The sequence below is a fragment of the Symphalangus syndactylus genome, chromosome 10, assembly GCF_028878055.3.
Source record: "Symphalangus syndactylus isolate Jambi chromosome 10, NHGRI_mSymSyn1-v2.1_pri, whole genome shotgun sequence".
In the NCBI taxonomy this organism is placed as follows: Eukaryota; Metazoa; Chordata; class Mammalia; order Primates; family Hylobatidae; genus Symphalangus; species Symphalangus syndactylus.
The window spans coordinates 35,388,829-35,405,640 of record NC_072432.2 but is presented as its reverse complement, the minus strand read 5'-3'; the positions used below and the strand labels follow the sequence as shown (position 1 = coordinate 35,405,640).

General features: G+C 35.7%; 1 protein-coding gene across 5 annotated transcripts in view; it reads right to left on the bottom strand.

Moving 5' to 3' along the window:
* SLC9B1 (solute carrier family 9 member B1) overlaps positions 1-16,812 on the bottom strand; it is a 142,278-nt gene that overhangs the window by 9,030 nt on the left and 116,436 nt on the right. For 3 of the 5 annotated variants that reach the window (XM_055296861.2, XM_055296865.1, XM_055296864.1), the window contains exons 8-12: positions 15,326-15,432; positions 13,493-13,642; positions 9,541-9,649; positions 8,512-8,648; positions 4,110-4,340 (exon numbers count right to left, since the gene is read on the bottom strand). In XM_055296861.2, coding sequence (XP_055152836.1) covers positions 4,125-4,340; positions 8,512-8,648; positions 9,541-9,649; positions 13,493-13,642; positions 15,326-15,432 — 719 coding nt within the window. In that variant the 3' untranslated portion in view covers positions 4,110-4,124. Of the gene's footprint in view, positions 1-4,109; positions 4,341-8,511; positions 8,649-8,957; positions 9,112-9,540; positions 9,650-13,492; positions 13,643-15,325; positions 15,433-16,812 lie in introns of those variants that run through there. The other 2 variants (XM_063611148.1, XM_055296862.2) reach the window with 2 other exon arrangements.

Genomic DNA, 16,812 nt, shown 5'->3' with positions numbered 1-16,812 from the left:
TGGGATCCGTCTTAAGTGTGAAAGTAGTGGTTAATGAAAGTGGAAAACCCAAAAGTTTTGGATTTGTCAGCTTTGAAAGGCATGAAGATGCACAGATGAGATGAACAGAAAGAAGCTCAATGGAAAACAAATTGATGTTGGTCAAGCTCAGAAAGAAGTAGAATGGCAGATGGAACTTGTGTGCAAATTTGAAAAGATCAAGCAGTATAGGATCACCAGATAACAAAGTGTTAACATTTATGCAAAAAATCTTGATGGTATTGATGAATGTCTCTGGAAAGAACTTTCTCCACTTGGTACAATCACTAATGCAAAGGTTATGAAGGATGGTTGTCACAACAAAAGGTTTGATTTGTGTATGCTTCTCCTCTCCAGAGGAAGCAACTAAAGCACTTTCAGAAATGAATGGTAGAATTGTGGGCACTGAGCCATTGTATATAGTATTAACTCCATGAGAAGAAGAGCAATGAAGAGCACCAGGCTCAGCTCGTTAACCAGTACAGTATGTGCGAAGAATGGCAAGTGTAAAAACTATGCTCAACCTGGGAATCAGCCCCTATCAGCCAGCACCTTCTTCAATTGACTTCATGGCAGTTATCCCACAGACTGACAGCCATGCTGCAAAGTATTCTCCTAGCCAAACTGCTCAACTAACATCAAATCCTCCCTAAATTGCTCAGGGTGCCAGACCTGATCCATTGAAAATATGCCCAAGCCACTCCTAGCTCACTACATTTAGTAGTAAGAGACCAGCTTCTTCACAGCTTCCACGAGTCATGTCAACACAGCTGTTGTAACACATCAACACAGACAATAGGAGCACATCCTGCAGTTGCCGCTACTGCTACTACAGATACTCCTGCTGTTTGCACCATTTCACAGTATAAATATGCTATGGAAGCTCACAATCCTCAATGGCATTTTCATGCACAGCCCCAAGTTACCATGCAGCAGCCTGCTGTTCATGTAGAAGGTCAAGAACCTTTGACTTCCATGATGGCATCTGCTCCTCCTCAAAAGCAAAAGCAAACAAGTGAATGGCTCTTTCCTCTTCTTCAAGCTATGCCCTAGTCGTGCTGGTAAAATCATTGGCATGTTGTTGGAGATTGGTAATTTAGAACTTCTTCATATGCTTGAATCTCCAGAGCCTCTCTATACTAAAGTTGACAAAGGTATAGCTGTACTACAAGACCACCAAGCTAAAGAGGCTGCCCAGAAAGCAGTTAATGGTGCCACTGGTGTTCCAATTGTTTAAAACTGATCAGGGACCACAGAAAGAAACTTGCACGTCACTGAAGAAAAATATCTCAATATCAAAAACCTTAAATACTATGGAAAAAATTTGTAAAGTATAAAATAAATTTAAAAAGGAAACTTTGAACTTTACATACCAAGCAAATGTCAGATCTAACAAATGCAATGATAGTCCTAGATTACTTATTGATTTGAAAACAAAAAATCCTCCCCAAATAATAAAATATAAAAACATTGTAATGCTTTTCAGACTCTGTGATAAATAATTTTCAGCAAAGTATAAAAATTTAAAGCATTCCTTTAATTTTGTAGTTTGTTAGTGTGGAATAGCTAAGAATGTCACTTCCGTTTTAAGTAACAGAATTGATAACTGAGCAAGGAAAGGTAATTTGGATTATAAAATTTTGCTTTAATAAAAATTCCTTAAACAGTGAAAAAACAGGCAAAGATACAAAAAAAGTTTATAAGAAACAACAATCTTGTATTTATTTGTTATTTTATTTTATTTTATTTTTTTGAGACGGAGTCTCGCTCTGTCACCCAGGCTGGAGTGCAGTGGCATGATCTTGGCTCACTGCAACCTCTGCCTCCTGGGTTCAAGTGATTCTCCTGCCTCAGCCTCCCGAGTAGCTGGGACTACAGGCACCTGCCACCACGCCTGGCTAGTTTTTTGTATTTTTAGTAGAGACAGGGTTTCACCATGTTAGCCAGGATGATCTCCCTCTCCTGACCTCATGATCCATCCGCCTGGGCCTCCCAAAGTGCTGGGATGGTGTGAGCCACTGTGCCCAGCCTTATTTGTTTAAATACTATAAACGCTAATATCATACACATGGTTAACTGGTTGTAATTTTTAAATTATATTAATAAATTTTTATAAAAACTTTTTATAAATAAAAAAATTTCAAATAAATAACAACATCTGCCACACTACCTTAAAAGGGCGACTATTTCAGTATAATAAACATATATCACAGACACTTAGAGAAAGTTCAATAAATAAAGAATAAAAAGAATAGGTACAACAATTTTCCTCCTAATCAAAAACACAATTCCTTATTTTGAAAATTATTTCTTATCTCTCTTTTATTAAAATAAACTTTCTACTTTGAAATCGAATCCTCTTGTGAATGTAAAATACTATCTTGTAAATATATATATATATATTTTTATTATTATTATTTTTTGAGACAGAGTCTTGCTCTGTCTCCCAGGCTGGAGTGCAGTGGTGCGATCTCAGCTCACTGCAACCTCTGCCTCCTGGGTTCAAGCGATTCTCCTGCCTCGCCTTCTGAGTAGCTGGGATTACAGGTGCGCACCACCACACCTGACAAATTTTTGTGTTTTTAGTAGAGACGGAGTTTCACCATATTGGTCAGGTTGGTCTTGAACTCCTGACCTCGTGATCTGCCCGTGTTGGCCTCCCAAAGTGCTGGGATTACAGGCATGAGCCACAACACCCTGCCTATATTTTTATTTTCTTATAAGTGACAATGAGATGCCCTCATGATTTAAATAGTAGTCAAAACACTGGCACAGTTTAAATTTTTAGAATTTGAGTACTAGAATTACAATATTAGAAAATAGAGTCTGTACTTTGTTGTAAAACTATAAGGAGAAAATGTCACTAAAACGGTAGCTATTTTATCTTTTCCCAGAGTTATTCTCCCAGAGTGTATTTTCTAACAGTTATTTCCCAGAGGGTTTTAGAACTTTTGGCAGTTTTGGTGATATATTCTGTAAAAGCCCTTAGTCTTAATAGGAATAACACATAGTTTTGATTGTCTTAAATTTTAATTGCTTCACTTGGCAAATTTATGTGTAAATTTCATATTCTGTGGTATTTTAATACCTTGCTTGTGGAGAAGAGGAAAAAGAGAAATGAAAGAAATATTCAGTCCTTGCATTGAGATTTTGCCAAAGAAGTCTAAACAATTTCTAAGATGCCATTCAATAAGGCCATTTTAGAAGCATTTATATGACTCTTCTAACTTTAAAATAAAGAGTCTTGAAGTTAATTAAAACTCACTTTGCTTGTGATGGGTTCTACATTAACATGGCAGATTTAATCAGCCAGAATTAAAAGGTAATTCTGTATTACTAAGGAGAAGAAACTGCCACATGACAGTAGTCTCCAAATCTTTCATTTTTGGAGGCTGCCTTTTATGCCTAGATTTTAAAATACTAATTGAAAAAAATATAGTTTACTTCCATTTGTGATTTAATTTTATTTCTATAAATAAAAATACAGATAGTGTTTCATATAAAAACTGCTAAACCAGACTTTCATTTTAAGGGCATGGCAGAAGTAAGGAAAGACTAACTTGGTTCTATTACTTAACATATTATTTATTCAGGTAGTCACCAAAACCAGAATTTAAAATCTATTTAGTTAACCCATTTAAAGTTGATGTGTTTTATTCCTTTTTTTTTTCTTTTTGTGGTGATATTTTTAACTGAATTACTGGACATCATGGGGAGTTCTCCTCCACCTATTTGGAAACTTAGGCTATCTTACCAAGTTCAATATTCAAAGTTTTTCTTTCTGCCATTAAGTTTAATTTTATATTAAGCTCAGTTTGTATTATGATATCAAAGTCAGCCTGAGGGATTACTTTAAACTTTCCTAGGGTATTTACAGATTTAATTTGTTCTTACAGTATGTAAATACCAAGAGAGCATTCCATTTAATATTATTTTTATTAAATTAACTTTGGAGTAAAAAGTCCAAGAAAAGCCTTGTACTGAAATCACATGTTTACTAAATCCTGGATTTTCTGTACGGTCCCCACATACTTCTACTTTAAAATTCTTCTGTCATGTGAAATAATTCATTAAAAGAAGCAGGCAGATGATGACAGGTAAACTTTTTAATGATGTTCTAATGTTGACAACTGCAGTTTTATTTTGCTTGGATCATAATGGCGTGTAAGCATTTTAGGCCCCAGAATGGTCGTAAGTAGAGCTCCATTTGGAGCTGTGATCAAGATGGCTAAAAATGCTACTGTCATCACATCCTTCGCATATGGTTCCAAGTGGGGTGTGGAGACTCTTGCTGTTTCTAGAGCCAGAGGACCTAACACAGCCTGCATTTAGGGGTAAAAATGGGGCATAACAAAAAATATTAAACTGAGTTAATATATAATGTAAATGGCTCTGTTAAAATAAACAAAATCTAGTACTAGACTGTTAGAAAAAAAAGTATTCAGTAATTTTCATAAGTTACTCATCAGTTCCATGTTCTTCCTAGCAAATATATGTGGAGGAAGAGTACAATAGTGACAAATCAGCAGGCAAACATTTTTGGGCTGATTTTGCACTCTTGTCCTCTCAGTGTTCCTCTATTCAAATATCTCTTTTGAGTGTTGCCCTCATAACACCAGGAGTTCTAACGAAACCAATTTTGCTTAGTTGCCTTTACCATGTACCAGTGGTTCTTGACTACAAGAAGACAACATAAAATATTAAGATTTCTTATGGTTCTCTAGGATTTGTTGCCCTTCTTCTCATTGTTCTCCCTATTCAGGGGGCACTGGGTGATAGCAGAACTGACAGCAGGCTTGGAATCTAGCCAACTGGGTTTGAATTCTATTTTTGTTGCAACTAGGTTAGTGACCTTGTACAAATGACTCACACTCTCTAACCTTCTACTTACTTACGTGTAAAATGAAGGACAAAATACTTATCTTACTGGACGGCTGTGAAAATTAAATATGAGAATGCAAAGAACACCTGGCACACAGTAGGTATTCAGATAGTATTAAGTTTCTTTCTCCTTCACTCCTCATCCCCTGCCAGGTCAGAGAATGAGTTCCTTTGAAGTTTTTGTTTTAGAATGACTCTACTGGGTCACAAGTTTTTTTCCCTAGTTACCTTCTACCACATTATTTTTAATAACATAAAGCAAATTTCTTGCTAACCCTCTTTCTTTGTGTTTAATAATCTAGGCATGAAATTGCCTTAAAGTTTTGGGGAATTAAATACCAATATATAAGATTTTCTATGGAGTTGCAAAGTAACAACACAATGGTAGAAATATTACCTCTGATATGCAACATAATGGCAAAAGAACCCCTCAATTTAAGATCAATTTCTATATCCTAAATTAATAATTTAAAATGGTATCATTTTTATATCATAACTTTTAATGTACTGAACATGAGCCAGTGTGCTGGAGGATGCTAGGGAGAAAAAGACAATCATGCAGAAAACCAACTTGAAAGAATCTTACAGTTTAGAAGAGGATTTGAACATAAAAGAACTGCCAACAGAAAAAACAAAAACAAAAACCAAACCCACTGACTTTTAAGAGATGATGATGATAATGGTGAAACTAGAAATAATATTTATATAGTTATATGGCATTCATCATATGGCAGGTATCATTCTTAAAGCTTTCCATTTATCAATTCATTTAATTCTGATGACAACCTTATTACATGAGGACTTCTATTAGATGATAAATGATTTCCTCCTAGTGACTGAAATTTAATATTATTCCTTTAAAAGAATCCAATTGCCAAGCTGATCTTACATTTGTAAACTAAATTATTTATTTACTCTCCTAATAGCTTCTAATTTTCCACTCTAATTTCTATCAGTAACTCGAAACTAAGGAAAAAGAGAAAGCTGAATCTTAGCCAATTTTATTTTAGCAGCAGAGAACGGCGGAAGAGGATGAAGGTGAAAATAATTTAAAATTGAAATTTAAATATTTGTTGATCTTATTTTCTTGTGACATTATTGTTATCTATTATTGCTGTTGTGACTCTATTTGTATAAATAATTAATTTTTTATGTCTTGCCAGTTCCTGGAACCAGCTTGGTATTCTTTGTGTAGAAGCTAGCCTGGAGCCAGCAGACAGGAATAGGCAGAAACAGAATAATACTGCAGGACTCGAGTGAGTGGTCTCTTTCCTCATACATGCTTTTCTTTTTTCCCTGCTTTATGAAAATTATGAAATAATAAAACAAAATTGCAAGAGTATTGTTGGAAGGAGAGAGAACAGATACTCCCTTCGTAGATTTATTATCCCCTACAGTACACATTAAAAATAAAAAGTTATTATTTATATTACTTGAAGGTAAGATAAAATAACAACATTGTTAACTGAGCACCACCATATGCCAGAGAGAGTGCTAAGCACTTTACATGGATTATCTCATTGAATCCTGACAACACTGCTAAGAAATAGATACAGTCATAGACTTCATTGTAAGATGAGAACACTGAAGGACTGCGAGATTAGAAAATAATTTTCCTGAGGTTATAGGCAAGTAACATGGTATTCAAAACAGGTAGTCTGGCCCTATGAACCTGCTTTTCTAACATGATAATAGAGGTTTTTTTGCATGAAAATTTAGGAGCTTCTGTTTTGGAATAACAACTAAGAAAAGAGCCACAGGAAATTAAGGTATATTATGCTGCCAAGTTAAACAGTCTAACAAGAAGTAGCAATATATTTTAGTAGGAGGAGAATATCCTTGAATAACAGGGCAAAATTACAAGGTTTCCCTTTCCATTCATTCATTCTTGCAGGCATGCAATACATATTTGCCTCCTGCATGTCAGGCACTGTGTTAAGTGCCAGGGAGATATAATGAAAAACAACTGCAACAACCAGACACTGTCCCTGTCCTTACGTAGTCTATCAAGGGGACGGGGGCAGGGATTTAGCTGTTAACCAAATAGTATACAAATAAATGTGTAATTAAAAACAATATATGTACATTTGTGTGATGGAGTGAGTGGCAAGGTAGGAAAAGTATTTTTTAAAAAATCAATGTGTCTCTATTTTACTTTACTTTTTTTTTGCGACAGGGTCTCACTTTGTCACCCAAGCTGGAATGAAGTGGCGTGACCTCAGCTCACTGCAGCCTCAACCTTCCGAGTTTAAGCAATCCTCCTGCCTCAGCCCCCAAGTAGCTGTGACTACAGGTGCGTGCCACCACACCTGACTAATTTTTTTGTATTTTTTGTAGAGATGGGGGTTTTACCATGTTGCCCAGGGTGGTCTTGAACTCCTGAGCTCAAGTGATCTGCCTTCCTCAGCCTCCCGAAGTGCTAGGATTACAGGCATGAGCCACCATGCCTGGCCAGTGTCTCTGCTTTTTAAAATCATAACATTTAGCTTTGTTATATTCAGCAAAATATAACAACTCCAATTTTCAGATATATTCTTATTATATATTTTAGGAAAATAAAAAACATATTTTCATAAACTTAGGAAGTACTTATTGAAAGAATACTTTTTAATTTCAAAATAATTGCTTTTAAAACTGAGATTTAAAAAGGTTACATTGGCTGGGCCCAATGGGTTATGCTTGTAATCCCAGAACTTTAGGCGGCTGAGGCAGGAAGATCACTTGAACCTAGGAGTTCAAGACCAGCCTGGGCAACATAGCAAGACCTCCTCTCTACAAAAAAATCAGAAAAAAAAAAGGCCAGGTGCAGTGGCTCATGCCTGTAATCTCAGCACTTTGGGAGGCTGAGGCGGGTGGATCACTTGAGGTCAGGAGTTTGAGACTAGCCTGGCTAACATGGTGAGACCCCATCTCTACTAAAAATACAAAAGTTAGCTGGGTGTGTTGGTGTGCACCTGTAATCCCAGCTACTGAGGAGGCTGAGGCAGGAGAATCGCTTGAACCTGGGAGGTGGAGGTTGCATTGAGCTGAGATCATGCCACTGTACTCCAGCCTGGGCAACAGAGTAAGACTCTGTCTCAAAAAAAAAAAAAAAAAAAATCAGAAAAAAAGCAGTTGGGTGTGATGGCAAGTGCCTGTGATCCTAGCTACTCAGGAGGCTGATGTGAGAGGATTGTTTGAGCCCAGGAGGTTGAGGCTGCAGTGAGCTGTGATCATGCCACTGCACTCCAGTTTGGGTGACAGAGTGAGACCTGGTCTCAAAATGAAAATAAAAATAAAAATAGAAAAAGGTTACATTAAGTTTCTTTGTTTGTTTTTGTTTATTTATTTATTTATTTGAGATTGAGTCTTGCTCTGTCGCCCAGACTGGAGTACAGTGTGCCATCTCAGCTTACTGCAACCTCTGCCTCCTGGGTTCAAGCGATTCTCCCATCTCAGCCTCCTGAGTAGCTGGGACTGGTTACGTTAATTTTAATGAATAGTTATGATCAATCAAACATTTAAAAAGTAAGGATAATAGCTCATATTTTGTGACTGGAGTAACATTTTTCATTTTAAATTTCAAAAGCATCAAAACGAAAGCATTAAGCAATAGGCTTAATATGTTCTTACCTGTACTGTAGCTTTGGGCATCCATGCTAAAGCAATAAATATTTTCTCCTTAAAACTAAAACCAGCAAAGCACATCAATAGATAGGTGGTTAAAATTCGAACACATAATGCCAAACTCAGAGTGGCAACAGATATGCCTACAACAGATGAAAACAAACATAAATAACAAAATATTTGTGAAGAAGTGTTCTTTATGCCCAGGAATATGATTTCTAAAACTTTTGAAAACATTTTAAGGCTATTGTCTCTTCATGTGTTTATTTTTTACATAAAAACAATGATTATAAAAAATGAATACGATGGAGGATTCTCTGTAAAGTGCAAGACAGTATCTGATAGTGGAGGTACCATGAAAAATAAGACAGATGACATTTATACAATTCTGAACTAATAGACTTTTTTTGAATACTTTTATTATTATTAATAATAATTTACTTTTTGAGAAGGATTCTTGCTCTGTTGCCCAGGCTGGAGTGCAGTGGTACAATCTCAGCTCACTGCAACTTCTGACTCCCGGGTTCACACGATTCTCCTGCCTCAGCCTCCCGAGTAGCTGGGATTACAGGCGCGCACTACCACACCTGGCTAATTTTTGTATTTCTAGGAGAGAGGGGGGTTCCCCATGTTAGCCAGGCAGGTCTTGAACTCCTAACTTCAAGAAATCTGCCTGCTTCGGCCTCCCAAAGTGCTAAGATTACAGGCATGAGCCACCACACCCAGCTGATAGTTTTAAATGAAGGTACTCAAAAAGTGCTGATCGTATCAAACATGTTCCCTCAGGAAAGAAATCTTATATTTATTTCCTCAGATAACTCAGGGAAGATATTCAGGGCTGTCCTTGGTTTAAAAAAAAAAAGAGCACACAGTGTAAAGGAAGAGCAATATGAAAATATGACACTGTATCAACATGTGTTTCTGAAGAAGGTCCTTGTAGCCATTCAAAGATATATTGTAAATAAAAATAAATGTATTTATAATTTTCTTAAATATTTATGAATTTCATATTTTTTGTGCTCTAATTATTCTTACCAACAATATTTGATTCAAGTGATGAAATAGATACTTCTGCTCCAACTAAGCCAAAAAGAAGTGGTTGAAAAATATTCCATACATTTGTAATAATCTTTTGGACTTTAATCTATAGAAAAGAGAAATACATTTATAATTATTTTGGCACATAAATATATTTCAGAAACTTAAAGTCTCTCCCGCCTTTTTTTTTTTTCCACTTTTTAAGTATTTTAGAGATGGGGTCTTGCTCTGTTGCCCAGGCTGGAGTGTAGTGGCATAATCATAGCTCACTGTAGCCTTGAACTCCTGGGCTCAAGTGATCCTCTCGCAGCCTCCCAAGTAGAACTACAGGTGTGTACCACCATGCTGGGCTAATTTTTAAATTGTTTATAGAGATGGGGTCTCGCTATGTTGCCCAGGATGGTCTAGAACTCCTGTCCTCAAGTGATCTCTGGCTGTGGCCTCCCAAAGCACTGGCATTATAGGCATGAGCCACCACGCCTGGCCTGAAGTCACTTAACATTTAATAAATTTAAGACACTTTATTTTAATAAAAATGTTAAACTTAATTAATAAAAACTGAGCACTTCAATAGTTTTACTCAAACATTTAGGTAGAATTTGATTAAAAGAAACTCACAAAGCAATAAAATAATACTATTTGGCCATTTTGTCACAGAATAAGTGATGTCCTTGGGGTTCTAGCCATGTTTTGTATGAGTTCCAGATTTTGTCTGTAAGTTAACTGAACAGAGATAGAACTACATCATGCCTGATGAGAACATACCCAGTTCATGCAAACATTTGGGTTCTTAGAAGGGGGTTGGGAAGCCCTCCACTAACAATCATCCTGGAACTCAATCCCGTTAAAGTGAATCCTGATATATATAGCATATACTACTAGGAAAAACAATTTGGAAATCTGCTAGGCCTGCTTTCAAAGAACCCATGTTGAATACTTTAAAGTTACTTTTTCCTTTAAACAAAACCAAAACATATATTAGATTCTCATTTAGCTGCCTACCCAGCTTCCCTTTCTGGAAACGAATGCCTCCCAGTGCTACTTCCCCAATTAAAAGATTACAGGAAAGGCCCCTATTGGCCTACATTACTCTGGCTCTTCTCCAGGAATTTGGATGAAGAGATTTCAGTCTGAGTCTGGGTTTAACATTTTTTTTTTTTAAACAGAATATACATAAGAACTTTGATGTCTCTTCCTTGAGGCATAAACTATCTTCATAACTATTTCCCTTATGACTGTGTTTTCTGATCCTCACTTATTATAGTTTAAAAAAAGAAAAACAATGTTACTATTCTTTACAGCATAATTATCCTATTTGTTACTTTTAATCTTTAAAACTTGTTTTAGTTCTGTTTCTTTTACCATTTAAAAAAATTCTAGCAGTTTTAATTTTATTTATTGATTTGCATTTCATTCATTTCATTTCTTTTATAATTATGTTTATGTAAGAATACTAAACAAAATGTAACTATGATTTTTGGTTAGGGAACTTCTCAAGCTGATTCTAAAATTTATCTAAGAAAGAATATGTGTAGGAACAGCCAAAAAATACGTTAAAAAGAAGTATAATCTATATTAGATTTTGACACATAAAACTGCAGTGATTTAAAACAGTGGTGTTGGCATAGAAATAGAGAAGTAGGATTAAATAGACTTCAGAATTAATATATATGGGAGAATTTAGTTCATGTTAAAAAACTGAACTATTAATGAATTGGTCAATAAATAAACAATTTGGCAAAAAATGACTGTCTAGTTTATGTGCATATATCTGTATGTACATATTCATCACATGCAAGTATATATGTGTGTCTGAATATGTATGTATATTTATGTATGTGTGTATAGATATATATATATCTATACACACACACATCAGGCATGATGTAGTTCTATCTCTGTTCAGTTAACTTACAAACTGTATGTGTGTGTGTATATATATATATATATATATATATAGCTTGTAAGATACACATATGTATGTATGTATAACCTTACCTCACAGCATTCACAAAGATAAATTACAGATAGATTAAAAGACTAAATGAAAAAACAAATTAAACAAAAACTACCAAAATATTAAATGATACTATACAAAATAGTATATCTTCGTAATGTTTATATGTTATAATCCTCAGTGAGAAAGTCCTTCTTAAATGAGATGCAGAATCCAGAACCAAAAAAGGAAAACCCAATAGGTTTGGTCAGAGGAAATTTTGCTTTCATACACCAGACACCATAAACAAAGTTGAAGATAAGCAAAAATTATATGCAATATATACATAACAAAGGACCAGTAGCCCTAACACTAAGAGAAACTATAAATTAGAAACAAAAAAACATAACCCAATAAAAATGGTCAAAGAAGATCATAGGTATTTTAAAAAGAATATATGAAGAGAAGCTTACTATACTACTAATCAGAGAAATGTAAATAAAGAATAACAATATCACATAATTGTAAGAAACTATAAGAATTGGATGGTGAGGTCATCTAATAGTAAAAAGAATAGAACTAGTGATAATATCAAGTGCTGTTGATGAGTTAAGGTATTAGATATTTTTGTGCACTGTTGGCAGAGTGTAAATAACCAAAATCTTTTGAAGGGATAATTTAGCAGTGTCCATCAAAATAAAACACAGATCATTTCCAGCCAGGTGTGGTAGCTCATGCTTGTAATCCTAGCACTTTGCGATGTCAAGTTGGGAGGATCCCTTGAGCTCAGGATTTTGAGATCAGCCTGGGCAACATAGAGAGACTCTGTCTCAAAAAAAAAAAAAAAAAATCATACCTAGGACTCTATCCCTATAGATGTACCTGTAATCTCAACACTTTGGGAGGCTGAGGCAGGAGTATCACCTGAGGTCAGGAGTTCAAGACCTGCCTGGCCAACATGGTGAAACCCCATCTCTACTAAAAATACAAAAATTTGCTGGGCGTGGTGGTGTGCACCTGTAATCCCAGCTACTAGGGAGGCTGAAACAGAAGAATCACTTGAATCCAGGAGGTGGAGGTTGCAGTGAGCCAAGATTATGCTACTTGCACTCCAGCCTGGGTGACAAGAGTGAAACTGTGTCTCAAAAAAAAAAAAAAAAAAAAAAAAAAAAAGACATGAACAACACTGTTTATGACAGCACTGTTTGTAAATAACAAGAAGTAGAAACAATCTTAATGTCTATAAATAGAATACTGGTTACTTAAAAAAATGTAAGGGGGTTTCATATTTGACAGTTGTGGGGAATAAAGAAATCTTTTACGTTTAATTCTATATGTTTTATTCTTTTACAAGCATTTCTATTTTTATTATTTGTTTGTTTATTATTATTATTTTTTGTGATGGAGTTTTGCACTTACTGCCCAGGCTGGAGTGCAATGGCATGATCTCGGCTCACTGCAACCTCCGCCTCCTGGGTTGAAGCGATGCTCCTGCCTCAGCCTCCTGAGTAGCTGGAATTACAGGTGCCCACCACCACGCCACCATGCCCAGCTAATTTTTGTATTTTTAGTAGAGATGGGATTTCACCATGTTGGCCACACTGGTCTCAAACTCCTGACCCCAGGTGATCTGTCCCCCTCGACCTCCCAAAGTTCTGCGATTACAGGCATAAGCCACCGTGCCCGGCCTTTTACAAACATTTTTCATGGATTAATTGTATAATTAAAATTTCAAGGAATAAAATAATTAGATTGATAAAAGTAATATAATAATATTATATAAAACTTGGGAAAAAGACAAGCCTGATGTGATTAACTCAACTTCTGATTCCATATTAGTATATTTCCAGGTGCTTTTCCTAAATATTTTATTTCCTCGATTGATTCACACACTTTCTTGAGGATAGAAAACCTTTTGGAATATTTTCCAACCAGAATGAGGGGATTTCCTAAATATATGTAAAAAATTCAGTTGTTTTAGCTTTTAAAATATAGCATATTAAAAATATTCACCTTTTCTTGGGACCATTTTGTCCCTGCAATGAAACTCAACACTAGTGTGCATAATCCTCCAGATCCATGTAAACCAATACGTTGGCTGCCTAAGACAGCAGAAACACACATAGTCAAAACAAGGAATCCTCTCTTCAATGCAAGTTTTTTCTAGAATTAGATAGATATTTAGAAATTAGTTTATATTAAATATATAATACAAGATTTGACATTATCTATTATATATTTTTGACCCTTTGATATTATGTATTTTTTTTTATTATTATACTTTAGGTTTTAGGGTACATGTGCACAATGTGCAGGTTTGTTACATATGTATCCATGTGCCATATTGATTTCCTGCACCCATCAACTCGTCATTTAGCATTAGGTATATCTCCTAATGCTGTCCCTCCCCCCTCCCCCCACCCCACAACAGTCCCCGGAGTGTGATGTTCCCCTTCCTGTGTCCATGAGTTCTCATTGTTCAATTCCCACCTATGAGTGAGAACATGCGGTGTTTGGTTTTTTGTCCTTGCGATAGTTTACTGAGAATGATGGTTTCCAGTTTCATCTATGTCCCTACAAAGGACATGAACTCATCCTTTTTTATGGCTGCATAGTATTCCATGGTGTATATGTGCCACATTTTCTTAATCCAGTCTATCGTTGTTGGACATTTGGGTTGGTTCCAAATCTTTGCTATTGTGAATAGTGCCACAATAAACATACGTGTGCATGTGTCTTTATAGCAGCATGATTTATAGTCCTTTGGGTATATACCCAGTAATGGGATGGCTGAGTCAAATGGTATTTCTAGTTCTAGATCCCTGAGGAATCGCCACACTGACTTCCACAATGGTTGAACTAGTTTACAGTCCCACCAACAGTGTAAAAGTGTTCCTATTTCTCCACATCCTCTCCAGCACCTGTTGTTTCCTGATTTTTTAATGATGGCCATTCTAACTGGTGTGAGACGGTATCTCACTGTGGTTTTGATTTGCATTTCTCTGATGGCCAGTGATGATGAGCATTTCTTCACGTGTTTTTTGGCTGCATAAATGTCTTCTTTTGAGAAGTGTCTGTTCATGTCCTTTTGACATTATGTCTTTAAATGTTATATTAAATGTCTAAAATTTTGATTTTCTTTCTCACCATATGTTTTAGCAGACTTACTACCAAGTAACAAAATTTGCAATTAGTAACGTTTCATCTTCTGCCACATCTCTGATACTAGTATCAGTAAAATGGTTAAAGTATTACTTTAAGTGAGGAAGAAAAGAGACCCATAAAATCTCCAGTTTCATATAACATATCCAGTGAATTCTTAAAAAATATTTGAATACCTCTTTGGTCAATATGTTACAGCTAAATTTGGATGGAAATTACAGAAATACAAAAGTAATGGCATGTTTTCCTTTAAGGCAGGAAATGGCTAAGTTTGAGTGTTGCCTTTGTCAAAGGAGAGCAGGAGTGAATTTCAGTCAGAAAATATGCAGAAATAAATGGGGGAACCTATCTCCCCCTAAAATGTTTAAGGGAAAATTTGAGGGAAATTATCAAACATCAATAGGCAATTTAGTAGAGAAAGGGAAAGTATAATTCAGAGGGATACTCTGCATTAAGTATATATTTTGATATTCCTTATTTGCCAAATCAGGAAGCAGAGACTTTAATCAAAGCCATTGACCTGTATCAACCACTGCTGTGCTCAGTTTTAAGTACAGAGTAGGCATTGGAGCCTAGTTTTAGACAAATAGAATTAAGTATTAAATTTCATGGATCTTACCAAAGTTTAATATTTTGAAAAAAATGTCTAATACTATACTTCTATAAAATAGATTTTGTATTTACCTGGTCTTCACTTGGAAAATATCGAACAAAAAATCCCAAAACAATTCCTGCCAGCAGACTAATACATACGTTCCTTATAGAGGCTACGGCATTATTAAGTATACCACCTGTAGGGGCACACAATAAAAAAAAATTCACAAAGAAATATTTTCACATACACTACACATCAGAAAAGCAAATCTAGGTGGTTCATTTTATAGAAAAGCATTTTATAGAACAAATATATGCAAATGGTCGTTTTATAGTGACATATATGAAAACATGTAGATCTATTTAGTACATTAAATATATACTCTCAAATAATTTAATATATACACACAACTCAGAAATGTCCATTATATAAATAGGCCAGAAAACAAAGACTTAACAAGCACAAGATGCTCCCCTTACATAGCCAACTTAAAAGACAGAGTGAGGTAGTCCGGGTGCAGTGGCTCACGCCTGTAATCCCAGAGCTTTGGGAGTCTGAGGAGGGTAGATTACTTGAGGTCAGGAGTTCAAGACCAGCCTGGCCAACATAATGAAACCTCATCTCTACTAAAAATACAAAAATTAGCTGGGCATGGTGGCACACACCTGTGGTCCCAGGTACTCAGGAGGCTGAGGGAGGAGAATCACTTGAACTCAGTAGGCAGAGGTTGCAGTGAGCTGAGATCGTGCCACCACACTCCAGCCTGGGTGAAAGACGGAGGCTACACCTCCAAAAGAAAAAAAAAAAAGACCAAATGAGGTACAAGAATGGAGAGAGACCGAAACACTTGCGGCACTTAGCATATGGCTGGTAAGGGCTATATTAACAATTCTTCTTTGATGTACTATATGAAAAAGAAACAAATGATTTTAACATGAAAAGAACAATGTAATAACAACATAAAAAATTTTGTTCCAGGGTCAGTCCTAGAAACATTCAAGGGTCATTTAAGATTTCAGTATATTTAAGTATCTGCTTTTGGTGATGAAAAAAGGAAAAAAAATACAAAAGATTCCAGTATATTTTATATTAATTAATATTAATATATCCATACTTGTAGTTTATTGTAATAAGTAAAAAACAAAAAATAAAAAAACAGAATGAGTCACAAAAATAGTTCAGTTAAGCTATGGGTAGTGGATTCAATATAGTAAATAAGTATATTTTTAGACATATTTTCTACTAAATATAACAGGCATGGTGGGCTCACACCTCTAATCCTAGCACTTTGGGAGGCCAAGGCAGAAGGATTGCTTGAGCCCAAGAGTTTGAGACCAGCTTGGGCAACAGAGTGAAACCCCATCTTTACAAGAAAATAAAAAATTCGCCCGGTATGTGGTGTGTGCCTACAGTCCAAGTACTCAGTAGCCTGAGGGAGGAGGTCCCTTGAGCTCAGGAGTTCGAGGCTGCACTCCAGCCTGGCTGACAGAGCGAGATCCTGTCTCAAGAAAATAAAATATAATAAAAATAAAAAATAATATAAACAGAGTGATGTCAGCCAGATGGTGGAATGGGA